At 36.6% G+C, this 14,309-nt stretch overlaps 1 protein-coding gene across 1 annotated transcript in view; it reads right to left on the bottom strand.

Moving 5' to 3' along the window:
* Nucleotides 1-9,635, bottom strand: part of adarb2 (adenosine deaminase RNA specific B2 (inactive)) — a 98,566-nt gene extending 88,931 nt beyond the window's left edge. The window contains 2 exon segments of the mRNA XM_056450655.1: nucleotides 8,023-8,948; nucleotides 9,555-9,635. Coding sequence (XP_056306630.1) covers nucleotides 8,023-8,948; nucleotides 9,555-9,630 — 1,002 coding nt within the window. The 5' untranslated portion in view covers nucleotides 9,631-9,635.
* Nucleotides 9,636-14,309: the final 4,674 nt, after the last annotated feature.

The following is a 14,309-nucleotide window of genomic DNA, read 5'->3' as shown; positions in this document are numbered from 1 at the left end:
ACTTTCTACTAGAAATGGTTCAATTGAAGAGGATTAAACTAATTTAGATTAAAACTGAAGGTCAGTATTTATTCATTTATTTATTTTTTTATGCTTTATTTTTATTTTATTTGTAATTATTATTGTATTATTCTATCATTAGTATTATAATTTGCAAATATATGTAAAACAAATCATATTGTTTAAACATTAACAGACTTTTTTCCCCCAAAAGCAAAAATAAAAAAACTCACTATCAAATTTTTTAAAAACAAAATAATAACACTTATACATATATACACACACACACACACACACACACACACACACACATATACATACATACATACATATATATATATACATACATACATACATATACACATACACACATATATACACATTCACACACATATATATATATATATATATATATATATATATATATATATATATATACTCTAAACTAGTTCGATAAACAGAAAGAAAGTAGAAATGCCTGCAAGTGTTTAGCATTTTTCCTTATCGCAAACAGAACAATAATCTGCTAGTGTTTGCTTTACATTTAGATTTTTCTGGGTAATCATTGTGATCTCCCTATTGCAACAGAAACACTAGGAAATCTCTGTAGACTGATGGCATTTCATACTGTTCAGCCTTATAATCTTAAAATGTGAGCAAAATCACCAGTTTTGTCATCACTTTAGACATTACGCTAGAGAATCATTGTTCTCAATGTGATATCAAACATATAACATCAAAGTAACGTTAGTGAAATGAGCAACGGCTTCTGCTGTTCTGATGTCAGCTGCAGATGAGAATGAATGGAGGAAAGTAGTTCTTCATTCAAAAGGATTTTTAGACTCTCCGTGCTTACTTTCCTTTTTTTATACACATGATTATGCCATTAAACTGTTATATAAATGCGATATCCCAATCGTAGCAGTACAATATGGCTATTTATCGTCACTGGAGGGACAATGCACGCCTCTCACAAGTGCCGATATACAGCCATATTGCACTGCTACTTGTGTGATGATATTATATATAGTGAAAGGCAAGGTTATTATAGTGTTTGCATTTTGTAAATTAGTATTTTTATTTTTCTGTAAATATCAGATTAGTTTTAGTTCATTTCATTAATGGTTTTATTCGGTTAGTTAAAGTCTAATTCTAGAAAAAAATATCAAAGTTTAATGTTTGCACTGCTAACATTGACTCTTGTACAAACCTCTTAGTAATAAATACAAAATAACTGAACAAACAATGAATCCAAAACCACACAAATGCAATGAATAATAGTGAAACAAAGAATTCAGACAATCTTCTTCATATATTAGATAACACTGTATTATGCAGTTAAACATATCTATATATATATATATCTATATATATATATATATATATATATATATATATATATATATATATATATATATATATATATATATATATATATAGATGTATATATATATATATATATATATATATATATATATATATATATATATATATATATATATATATATATATATATATATATATATATATATATAGATATAGATGTATATATAGATATATATATATAGATATATAAAATCATGTGTCTGAGTGATGTGTTTGGCAGTAAAAGCACAGGTCTACTCTACACTCTACAGGTGTTTCTCTAAATGAATGCTTATTAATTCTGATAAAGGTTATTTATTTTTGCTAATAATTATTTGGCAACACTTTAGTTTATGTCGCTCTCAACTACTAGCTTATTAGCTGCTTCTTATTAAGATATTAACTGTTCATTAGTAGTTAATGTATGATCTTATGCTGCATCCCTAATCCTAAACCCAACTACCTTACTAACTATTAAAAAACAGCTAATTAGTAGTTTAGAGCTTAACTTCTTAGTTAATGGTTTGTTAACACCATGAATTGTGCCCCAAACTAAAATGTTACCAGTTAATTAGCCAAGTTCAGTGACTTGTTAGCTTTAGTTTGCATTTATTATGATTTTTTTTAGCTAACAAAATTTTTTTTTTGACAAATAGTTTACTAAAATAACCTTGATGCAAGGCATGGCTTTGTACACGTCCTTTTTAGCAGGAAACGAAGTTAGAGAAACACTAGGGGATTATGATCCCGTGATTGATGGATGTTTTTGGGGCTGACTTAATAAGTCTTGCTTCGTACCTGGTTCTCATATTACTTCTTCAATGTTATATTGACTTTCACAGAGCATGCAGGTAAATCCCTGCGGGGAGTGTGCATGTGTGTGTGTGTGTGTGTGTGTGTAAGTGTGTCATTATTTAGAGATGTGAAGAAGCATAGGGATGTGAGCAACAAGGCATGCAGCCTCCATGACGGTTCAATTTTTCATTTAAGAGGTGGTGGAGAAGGGTAGCCTGCAAGTTATTGTTCATATTTGCCTGGGGCATCACAGTTCTACAGCCGGCCGTTCCTACAGAATATTCCATCTGTGCCAGAAATGCCTGCCACCCACCAGAGTCTCCCTGTCCTTCTATTCCACTCCAAAGGTGACCCTTATTTCACTCTCTCTATGGCACTCTTTCTTCATCTCCATTTTAATCTTCCAAAGCTTATTTGTTTCACTGGAAATCCTGGTTAACCATCATCTCATTTTATCTCAATATCCTGTAATGCTTCTGGATCAGAAACTAACCAGAGGTCAGGGAAAACTAGTTTTAATTATTTTTTATTTCATTATTTCATTATTTTCACATTTATCAACAAACTACTTAATTTTTCTGTTGGACACATTACATTCTACTGAATGACTACTTGATTAAAATATTTTAAATTAACAAAAAGGCCTCAGAGACACAACAAAAATCAATGAATGAACGAATCAAAGAATGAATAAATGAATCAAAATGAATGAATCAAAGAAGAAATGAACCAAAGAACAAATTAATGAATCAAAGACTGACTGAACGAATAAAAGAGCGAATAGATGAATTTAAAGAATGAATGAATCAATCAAAAAATAAATGAATGAATCAAAGAAAAAATAAATGAATGAATCAAAGAATAAATGAATTAATCAAAGAATGAATGAACAAATAAATCAAAGAATGAATTAATGAATGAATCAAAGACTGACTGAATGAATGAATCAAAGACTGAATTAATAAATCAATCAAAGAATGAATGAATGAATCAAAGAAAGAATGAATGAATCAAATAATAATTGAATAAATCAAAGAACGACTGAGCGAATGAATGAATCAAAGAACAAATGAATGAATCAAAATGAATGAGGCAATGAATGAATGAATCCAATAATAAATTAATGAATCAAAGAACGAACGAAGGAATGAATCAAAGACTGATAGACTGACTGAATCAAAGAATGAATTAATGAATCAAAAAAGAATAAATGAATCAAAGAACGAATGAATGAATCAAAGAACAAATGAATGAATGAATTAAAGAGCAAATGAATGAATCAAAGAACGAATGAATGAATGAATCAAAGAGCAAATGAATGAATCAAAGAACGAATGAATGCATCAAAGAATGAATCAATGAATCAAAGAATTAATAAATGAATGAATAAAAAAAGAATGAATGAATCAAAGAATAAATGAATGAATCAAAGAATATATGAATAAATCAAAGAACGAATGAATGAATCAAAGAACGAATTAATGAATGAATCAGAGCGAATGAATGAATCAAAGAATGAATCAATGAATCAAAGAATTAATGAATGAATAAATCAAAAAATGAATGAATGAATAAAAGAATGGATGAAACAAAATGAAATGAAACAAAATAAAAGAATCAATCAATCAGTCAATTTTTCTCAATTGTTACTATTATTATTATTATTATTATTATTATTATTATAATTATTATCATCATCATCATCATCAAAGTCCCTTTTAAGGAAAGTGCACATTGTGTGATGGGATATAATGTGATGTGATTTCTCCGATCAAAATCTACGCAGGCACACAGTAGACGCCAAATGACAGGACTTGTCATAACAAACCCACAAATCTGTAGAGACCCCTCCCCCAAAGAACTAAGGGGGCTGTAAAGAATGACAATTGGCTTATCTGAGTGAAATGCGGGACTTCCTTCACTGTGGTAAACAAACAAACAGTGTATATACAACAACAACTGTATATAGGGGGACATTTTCAGAACGAGTCTATGTTGTATTATTATTATTATTAGTTATTCTTATTTAAAATTACACTTTAAAATATCACAAATATAGGCTGATCTCACAAGGAATAGTAACTATTTTACATTTTGTCAGTTTAGTGGCTATATTGTACAAGTTTTTTTGTTTTTTAAGGAGGCGTGGAACCAAACCCCACCCCAAAACCTAGTCATCACTGAGGGATGAGCAAATCATAGGCAAGGCAAGGCAAGGCAAGGCAAATTGTATAATCTAAATTGTACAAATGAGATGAATTCATATGAATTAGGCACAAAATCAAAAAGTTAGGAATTGCCTTGAGATAGCGTAGCATAAAAACTAAAAATGAAATGCTTCCACATATCCACGTTATAGACAGAAATTCTGTTCCTATAGAAAAGCTGCTACTACTAGTTGCTGCACTGAATGTCATTAAAGCAAAGCAGAAAGAAAGAGAAAAATCTGGGGTCTTGAGAGCAGTGTGACAGCGGCAGAGCTGGCAGCGGTTGCTATCAGCAGGGCCCTGCGGCACAGGAAGACACCCTACAGGCAGTGGTTTGAGCGCCATCCAACCCTTAGATCTCCAGACTACTGAGAAACCGTCATACAAGCTCAAACACACACAAGCGCAAACTCACGTTTCACTGACCAGATGCTGCTGGATCATTCTGTGATGGAGAAGGAGAATCGTTTCTGATTTCATGTACATGTTTCCGTCATCGTTTCTGAGAGACTCGACTGCAGACGCCGTATAGTCTGACTTTCAAGAATTTCCAGAAGGAAGTGCATTTCTGGAACTAAACTAGTGAGGCAAATCCTCTTAGAAATCCTTTTAAAGAGCGTAGCGAGCAGGAGAAAGGAGAAGTTTCTCTCCGGCAAACATGTGCAGGTTGTTTGGCTGCTGTAGTAGGAGAGGAAAGACAACATTCTCCCTGTCGGCTCTGTGCAGGAACGGGGATGAATACTAATGCAGTGCATGAAACTCTTGCACTTACACACAAATGAGAGCTGCTGCTCACATACAGTACACAGATATACATTCACATACTTGAGGGAAAAAAACACAAGTAAGTTATAAACCACCCAATGAACTGTAGAGTCGTGATGTTTTAAACTAAGAAAGGCAAAACTCCATTATTAAGAGGTTAAGGACCATGATTGGCTTATGACAAAAGGTAAATAATTTGAGGAAAATGTTAGAGGCGAGTCTCAAACTGGGGTGCATTTCCAAAAACCATCGTTACCTAACTAAGGTCGCAAGTTCAGTCGTTACAAACATAGCTCGTTGATTTGGCGTTTCCCAAATACATCGTTCCAACGAACTGCATCGCAAACTTGTACGCTTGCAACTACACCTCTAGAGCTGTAGTCAGAAGCATAGTTCCTGGCTGTGTTCTATGCCCAGTTACTCACCTTATGCCCTTTTCCTTTCGAACGTTCCAATATCATTAGTGTTAACTTGTCCCAAGTTAATTTGTGCCGGAACAAGCACCTCTGAAGTCTGAACCCTCATCTCATTTTACCTATCCCCCTTCTCACACTCTCTTTAGGCTACTTTCTTCCAGAACTCCACAACCCATTTACACTTTCACTCTTCATTTTCGTCCACGATACAACCACAGCATACGTTAATTGTTTTAATTTAAAGTAGGCTATTTATTAAGAAATGAAAAAAAAATCCTACTTAATACATTTACATTTAGTCATTTAGCAGACGCTTTTATCCAAAGCGACTTACAAATGAGGACAAGGAAGCAATTTACACAACTATAAGAGCAGCAGTGAACACGTGCTATAGACAAGTTTCAGGTGTGTAAAGTCTAAGAAGCTAAGCATTAGTACTTTTTTTTTTTTTGAGAGAGAGAGAGAGGGTACAGTTAGTGGTATAGCCTGAGAGGCAGTTAAGATTAGGAAGGAAAGTGGAGACTAAATAGTTAAGTTTTTAGTCGTTTCTTGAAGACAGTAAGTGACTCTGCTGTTCTGATGTAGTTAGGGAGTTCATTCATTGGGCAGATTGAAAGCGAGAGTTCGGGAAAGTGATTTCTTCCCTCTTAGGGATAGAACAACGAGGCGACATTCATTCACAGAACTCAAGTTTCTGGAGGGCACATATATCTGCAGAAGTGAGAGCAGATAAGAAAGAGCAAAGCCAGAGGTCGCTTTGTAAGCAAACATCAGAGCTTTGAATTTGATGCGAGCAGCAACTGGCAGCCAGTGCAAACGGGTGAGTAGCGGAGTGACATGTGCTCTTTTGGGTTCATCAAAGACCACTCGTGCTGCTGCGTTCTGAAGCAGCTGAAGAGGCTTGATAGAATTAGCTGGAAGCCCGGCTAGTAGAGAGTTAATAATAATAATAATAAATGAATAATAATAAAATACTAATACTACTACTAATAATAATTATTATTATCGTTATTATTATTATTAAGTAGGTTTGTTTTAATTTCCTAATAAAAAGCCTACTGTAAATTACGAACATTAACGATTTACATTATTAAAATTATACGTGTTAGCTTTTTGTAAGTGCTTTTATGTTTAAGAATACAATATTTATAATATTTGTGATGGAAACATAGGCACTATATGTTCCGTTTACATATATTTCAATTAATATGGAAAATGAATGTATGTTTTTACCAAAACTAGCGTAATATTGGATTTTAAAAATGCGGGTGCGTGTAAAGCAATATAATTTGCACAAAACTTTAGTTTTTTTTTTCTCTTTAAAAAAAGTTGTTACTCCACCCCGTTTAGAGCATAGTTACAGATGCTTTAAGTTATAACTAACGTGGTTTAAATGCTGGATCTGCGACAGAGCAACTACAGTTTTGGGAAACACTCGTCACTACATCGTTCTTTCCCCAAACGTCTATGTACTGTGACTATCGTACTATGATAGTTCAGTCGCGAGTTCCATTGTTGTTTGGTAAACACACCCCTGAACAATTCTACTGGCATGTAATATTATGCAACAACCTAAATAAAGCCATGGAACATATACAATAGCTACAATCCCATCTTCAAGTTAATCTGCATTTTGCCTTTCGATTTAATTATGTGGTATTCAGTGTATTGACTACATTTCATTAATTAACTAATTAATTAATTACACCATTCAAATAAACGTAATAAATGACTGATAACTCTCTCTCCATGCTGATTAAATTTCGACTCCATCTGGACACACAAGGGCCCGAAAATACTTTAGAGTTCTCTACGAGGAAAAAAATAAACACCATTTCCCTAGTCTGATTGCTATTTACATATTTGACTAAATAACAAAAGAATGGGTCTGAGGATTGTTTGTCGATTTGCTCTGTGCTTTTTTCAATCTCCTTTGGGCAACAGATTGAATTAATGTTTATAGACACTGCCATGTCATACATGAGGAAACTAGAGATTGTGCAAAATAACAATACTTTTGCAATTTAGCTCTATAAACACATCCAAAGTGAAAAGAAGAAGAAGAAAAAAAGCATTTGTTGCCGCATCGACTTTCTCTCTGGAGTCAGAGGTTCCCGAATGATAATTTGCCTCATTTACATCCTTTTTCCGTCTGAATAGATCTGTGAATAGATTCTGTTTACCTCTGCTTTCCTAAGTACACACGCATGTGTGTGTTTACACTAGATATGCCGTCCTGTCCTGCCCAAAGCAAATGTTAAAGCCTGTGTGCTAACATAAAATGCTTCCACCTTTTGCTCTGTCCTCTCCCCCATAATCCATCTGCACTGCCCCATGCCTCCCCAAACATTATCTCCTCCCTCTTAATTAAGTCTTGGCTGGCTGTTCTGTATGCCCGTGTTCCCGCTGCTTTGGTTATTAAGGCCCGCCGTATGGAGCGGGTGGCCTGCCAGCAGCTGGACCGGAATACTCACCTGGGGCAAATGAGGGCATTTGATCCTACTGGGCCGGTGTCCCGCTCTCGCCTCAGGTGCCAGCCTGAAGTTGAAGAGTGCCTGCAGGGCGCACACGGCCGCCTGCCTCTTTGCCTGCTTCTTACTGCGACCCGAGCCCTCGAATATCCTGCCATCCACTCGAACTGCCATGATGAAGCTGCGGTGTGCCCGCTTGCCCTGGGCGCGCTCTGACAAGCAGGCGTATCGCAGGCCAGGCCGCAGGTCATTGAGCAGGACGACTGGGCTAGGCTGGGGCGGGGAAACTGGAACCGGTGGAACGCAGGGGTCTTCTTGCCTGGCCTGTACCACCATCAAGTCCAATGTGTGGCGCAATCGGAGAGCACTAGATAACAACTCGTTCTCAGCAGAGCGGCAGCCGTCAGGCTCGAAACCTTTAAAAAGAGTGTCCGGGAAGTCGGACTGGTCTGAGGTGAAGTCGGCTGTGGGGCTGCTCAAGCCCCCCATTGCCAAATGAGCTTGCGAGGCATTGGGGAACTGGATGAATGATTTGAGGGCCATCTCGGCGGCTTTCATCTTAGCCTTCTTCTTTGTTGGACCAGTACCCTCGAATGTGAGTCCGTTGACTTCTACTGCGATGGAAAAGAGTGGTGCGTGGACCGGTCCTGTTTGAGAGACCATCCGATACTGTAGGCCCGGTCTCAGCTCGTTTAACTGGACCAGAGCATTCTTTGGTGCATCAGACCATGCAAGTTTCTTGCAGTACAGCCGCAACTTGCGCAAGTGTCCGTTATTGTCCTCCTCCAAAGGCCGCTTTCTTTTGAGGCCAGAAGCCCCATCCCTGGGTGAATCCGTGAAGAAAAGTGTCTGACAGTCTGATGTAACAATGGCGCAATCCTCCAGATTTCCTGTGTTACGGTTCTCCTTGACCTCAGCACTGCTGGTGCCTATGTTGAAAGCAGAAATTTTGTATTATTAAAGAGGTAATTTTGCCAAAAAAAAAGTCAGAGACCTCTTCTACTCTGTTCTGCCTATGATGAAAAGCCTGTAAGTTCATATACTAGTTAATAAACTCTCATTTCCATCCCCAAAGCAGCTGCTCCTAACAGTTTCCGTACGACAAAGCCGGCCTTACTTAACTGTTGCAAAAATCTGAGGACAAATCCTCTAAAATGGGGCATTATCTAGCAAATCACTCCATAATCTCCCACAAAATTGGCTTGGAGTCCATACTTAAAGTGGGTACAAATCGTCTCTCCCATATACAATGCAAAGGAGGCGCTGTTTTGTAATGCCGGAGAGCAGACGGTTATGAGATTTTAGAGTGTGAAAGTCTGATCACACATTAAAGCCTCTATTTCACACCCCAACTGTGTTGTGATGGAACCAAATGAAATTCATCTGTGAAAATAAACTTCAACACATGGATGCAAGCCTAAATTGTCAGCAAAAAAAGACTGAAATGTTCTGTCTGCCTTCAACTCTTAAGTAGATATTGTAAATCATCCATATATAAAAACTTAAAAATAGAAAAGAGTTTGCTGTATACTGACTCAGTGTGTCCTCGTCTTCTGTGCCGTTGGCCACCGGGGTCATGTACTTGAAGGGGGCGATCAATGCAGACAACATGTTCATTCTCTCTAAAAGATAAAACAAAGAAAACAAAAGAAAAGTCATTAAAGAACAGCACAAAGATTTAACGTGACTTGTATGAGCTGAAATATATGGCAAACAGTAGCAACGTAATTTCTGATCCTGATAAACCAAAGCTGTGTTTTCTTCCAGATCCACAAGTGTGTTGTTAACAAAGCAGTTTCTTATTAGCGACTCTCCTGGGCTCAACCCAGACTGTGGCTGACAAAGCTCCTGGACTAATAATTACTTCCCACCTTTTCCCAGCATCTCTTAATGATCAGTAATGTTAATAGGCTGACAAGTAAAATGAGTAGAAAGTAAAAAATAAGGACAATAGAAACAAAGATGTGAAACAGGAGCCTGCTCGCCATTTTTTTCTGCCTCTGACTACTTCAGACTGGCAATTTCTGATTAAACTATTTTGCATTTTGACCTAGTTTAGAGGACCTGAAGTCAAAATAGAACATCTGTCCAGGAAACAAAGCAAATTAACTTGTGGATTTCTAACTTGTTAAATGTACTATGCTTAATTTGTTAGCTCGCATTACTAAATTTGGGGTGAACAATTCATCTGTGCATGTCATTAAAGGGGCACCTATGCTGTTTGGACAGAATTGTGCGTAGGTATAGTGTGTCCATAATCATATTGGGGTGATATAAACATCATTCATCAAACATTCCTGACGTTAAAATAGGATCCAAACCCCTCCCATTTTGAGGCCCACCGCAATGTGATGTAGGAGTGTGATTTTCCTCGCCCACCGATTTGATTGCCAGCTGCATATTAAATTGTCTTACCTTAGTAACACGTATAATCATATCAACAAGACAGGACGTGCACAAAGCAAATGGGATTAAAAGATCTGTTCAGCTCTCTGTGATCATCTGCAGCTCAAGAAAGAGTTTGAAACGTTTTTAAAACAGACATGCTTACAATAAAGACTGTAAATAGTGTCGGTACACTAATAAAAGACGTCGCTTCAATCTCGGTTTGTGAACTTAAATCAGGTTTATATTGTATATTAACATAACGGATATCCATAGAGCAGCGGATTTAAAGTGTATCCTGTCACATTTACTGTGCAAAAACAGTGCAAAGCTAAACATGCAAACTTTGTAATGACACTGTGAGTGACTCGTCGTTGCAGAAAGGCTTGAATTAACTCCACAACAAATATAGCCAATAACCATTGAGAAAGTTCTTACTGTAGAAAAGGAGATCTGCTTCACTCTTGTCTGTCACTGTGCTGTTTATCTAAGTGAAGGCTACACGCACCAGAGCAATACAAACAGATCTCTGACACAAGTGGGAATGGTAGGTGGGAAGAACTAGCTCATTTATGTTAAAGGCACAGGCAACATAAACGTCTACAATGACTTAAAAGCTCAAATTTCTCAGATTTAAAAAGATCTAATAAATAATCTGATGGGTTTTTTGAGCTGAAACTTTACAGAGACATTCTGAAGACACAAAAGACTTATATTAAATCTTAAAAATAGGTCAAATAAGTGCCCTTTAAGACAAAAAATGGTTTGTCCTTGCAATCTGAAATTAAAATCTGAAAATGGACTTTCTGTTTGTTTTTAGTTAAATTTACGTCTGTCTGAAGTATTGGGTGTGGCTAACATACTTAACCACGCTCCTCCAACTGTCAGTTTTAACAACAAACAGAAATGTTGAGGAGGTGGAGTCTGTTAGGTTGTAATAACTCTCCCCAAACCCTTCCACCAATCTATCTGAAGGAAATACCTACTTTACTACATCCAATCAGCTCGCAGTAAAAAAGAACAAAAAAACAAGTCCACTGTTTTCTCATTTAACATTCTGTTTCTATTGGAACTAAGCCACAATATGAAAAATGTAACCCAAAACAAACAAACAAAACAAAACAAAAAAACAGCTTTCGGTTTATGCTGATTTGAATTAAGAAAATAAATTCCATGTTTCAAAACATTAAAAGGTCAAAGGGTTATATTGGTTTTGTTAAAATTGGCAATAAAAAAACAGAATAAATTAATCAAATAAAATGGAATAATGGTGTCACGGTGACGCAGTGGGTAGCACGATCGCCTCACAGCAAGAAGGTCGCTGGTTCGACCCCTGGCTGGGTCAGTGGGCATTTCTGTGTGGAGTTTGCATGTTCTCTCCATGTTCGCGTGCTCCGGTTTCCCCCTCAGTCCAAAGACATGCTGTATAGCTGAATTGAATAAACTAAATTGGCCGTAGTGTGTGAATGTGAAAGAGTGTGTATGGGTGTTTCCCAGTGTTGGCTTGTGGCTGGAAGGGCATCCGCTGCGTAAAACATATGCTGGATAAGTTGTCGGTTCATTCCACTGTGGAGAACCCAGATTAATAAAGAAACTAAACCTAAAAAAAACTTATGAATGACAATAAAATAATGAAATCGCTATTAACATTACACAAATGTTTCTCTGTACATGTCTGTGTATGTACATGTAGCACATCTCATTTGCCATTAGAGCAGTCTGCAGAGATCCTCTATGGATCCCCAACCATATCTAAGCCCCTGATTTTTGTTGAAACATGAAAGCGAGTGCTTTTGACCAAGGGTAGTGTACAGAGTCACCTTGGGGCCTCAACCCTCGCTAGGCACCAAAATAAAGAAACCTGGGGCTGAGTCATTTTGACACAGAGGCACCTTGGGGCCATAGACCTAGAAGAATATTATACAAACTTGGAGGTGGCTAATTTGATGTTAGTGTAAAGAAATATTGCTCCTGCCATATCTCGGCACCTGATTAATGTAGGCATAAGGGAGTGAGATCTCTTGCTCGAGGGTAGGGTTCAGAGGCTCCTTGAGGTCCCAAACCAAGCCAGGCACCAGTGTTTTATTTATTTTAAATCTTGTGGGTGATGTTATTTCGGCACGAGGGCAGTAGACAGAAATTCAGAAACTAGCTCTTTTTTAAGATGCATATGTACAGAGGCACAATGGGATCCAAAGCTTAGATATCCTCTAAAATATTATAGAAAATTGGAGGCGAGTCATTTTGACGTGTATGGGCATTTCTAGACACCTGAATAATGTTAGCACATGGGAGCTCTTCGAGACCCCTAGGGGCCCGATTATCTTAGAAACAAAGATAGGCTCTTGCAACTCAAGTCAATGTAAAGAGGCACCTGAGGGGTCTATATATCTAGGTACCATATGTTACTAAAACAGGAGATAATTTAAAATAATATTATAAATATTCTTAAAAATGTCACTGGCATCTGGGAGCACCAGCCATGTGCAGACAATCTGAGAGACATGAAAAACACAGAAAACAAACTCGCTTGTCAGTCCAGCCGCAAACACATCTCGAAAAACCTACTTCATCATCTTGTGGCCAGGTTTTCAATCACATGCTTACGAGGATCTGTTTGCACGCTTCGGAAACGGTTTGCTGTCTATTCCATATCATAGCGAAGAGTCAAAAACAATTCCAGCACTTACTGTAAGCGGAAGGAAGTGAAACCACTCAAATAAAAGAGAGTGCCACCACTGCAGAAAAAAAAGCTTTTCGTTTTTGTCTGGTTTCTAGTCCAAATATCAAGAATAAAGAAGCATTTTCAAATCAAGAAGCATTTTCTAGACAAGTAAAAAAAGTGTGTTGTTTTTATTTTCTTTATTCTCTATTTCCACCTGGGGATACTCATCCTGAGGGCCCTAGAGATTATGCAGCGTCCTTGATGCGATCCTAGACCTGTGAAGAAATTATGTCAAGGTATCCATAATCCTGGACCAGGCCGTACCCTGAGCTGATGCTGTGTGAGCATGACACTGATTCCTGAAAGACCCCAGTGACAGACGAGTGTCTGCTTTGATCCTGTGGGCCAGTCTGAACACCTGCCAGTGACCGACTCACACCTGCAGCTTCTTTTTTTTTTTCTTCACTTCATTAATTGGTGAAGTCTGTTCCTTACCACTGTCGCCACTGGCTTGCTTGGCTGGGACTTGTGGAGCTGCGCTGGATTGATTTGCTCTTCATTGTTTGGACTTTCAACATTGAAAATTAAACCACACTGAACTGAACTAAACTGATCTTCATCTCAGAAATCTGGACTTTACTAGATCTTCTATGTTAAGCTGTTTTGACACAATCTACATTGTAAAAGCGTTATAGAAATAAACATGATATGAATTGAATTGAATTTAAAAAATAATATGTCAAAACTAAGTGAGTTTTTCCTTAAAACAAGCAAAATAATCTGCCAATAAGGTAACTGTATTTCAAAGTGAAAACAAGATTACTTTGCTCGCCCAATTGGCTGATTATTTAGATTGTTTTAATAAAAAATATTAATTTTTATATATTTTTTTATGTTAATTATTAATATTTGATATATTATTTCTAGTACTAAGCAAAGCTAAATTGTGATTATCGCATCCAAAATAAAAGTTAGGTTTGTGTATAAGTTACGTGCTTGATATGTGTGTTTATTATATAAAACACAATTATACATATATATAAAAGCAAAACTATTAAACACTTTTGTTGCATAGATGTTTAAATGTGTATATATAGAGAGATAAAAATACACAAATACTAAAAATATAAATAATAAAATATAAAAGAATAACATTCTCAAATACACTTCAAAATTCGTTTTGCTGCTTGTTCAAACTACTATTTTTAAATGAGCTGAATTGACACAATTCTTGATTTTT

Source organism: Danio aesculapii, chromosome 24, assembly GCF_903798145.1.
Source record: "Danio aesculapii chromosome 24, fDanAes4.1, whole genome shotgun sequence".
NCBI classification, from domain to species: domain Eukaryota; kingdom Metazoa; phylum Chordata; class Actinopteri; order Cypriniformes; family Danionidae; genus Danio; species Danio aesculapii.
The sequence above is the reverse complement of the archived record's forward strand: the minus strand, read 5'-3'. Positions and strand labels throughout refer to the sequence as shown.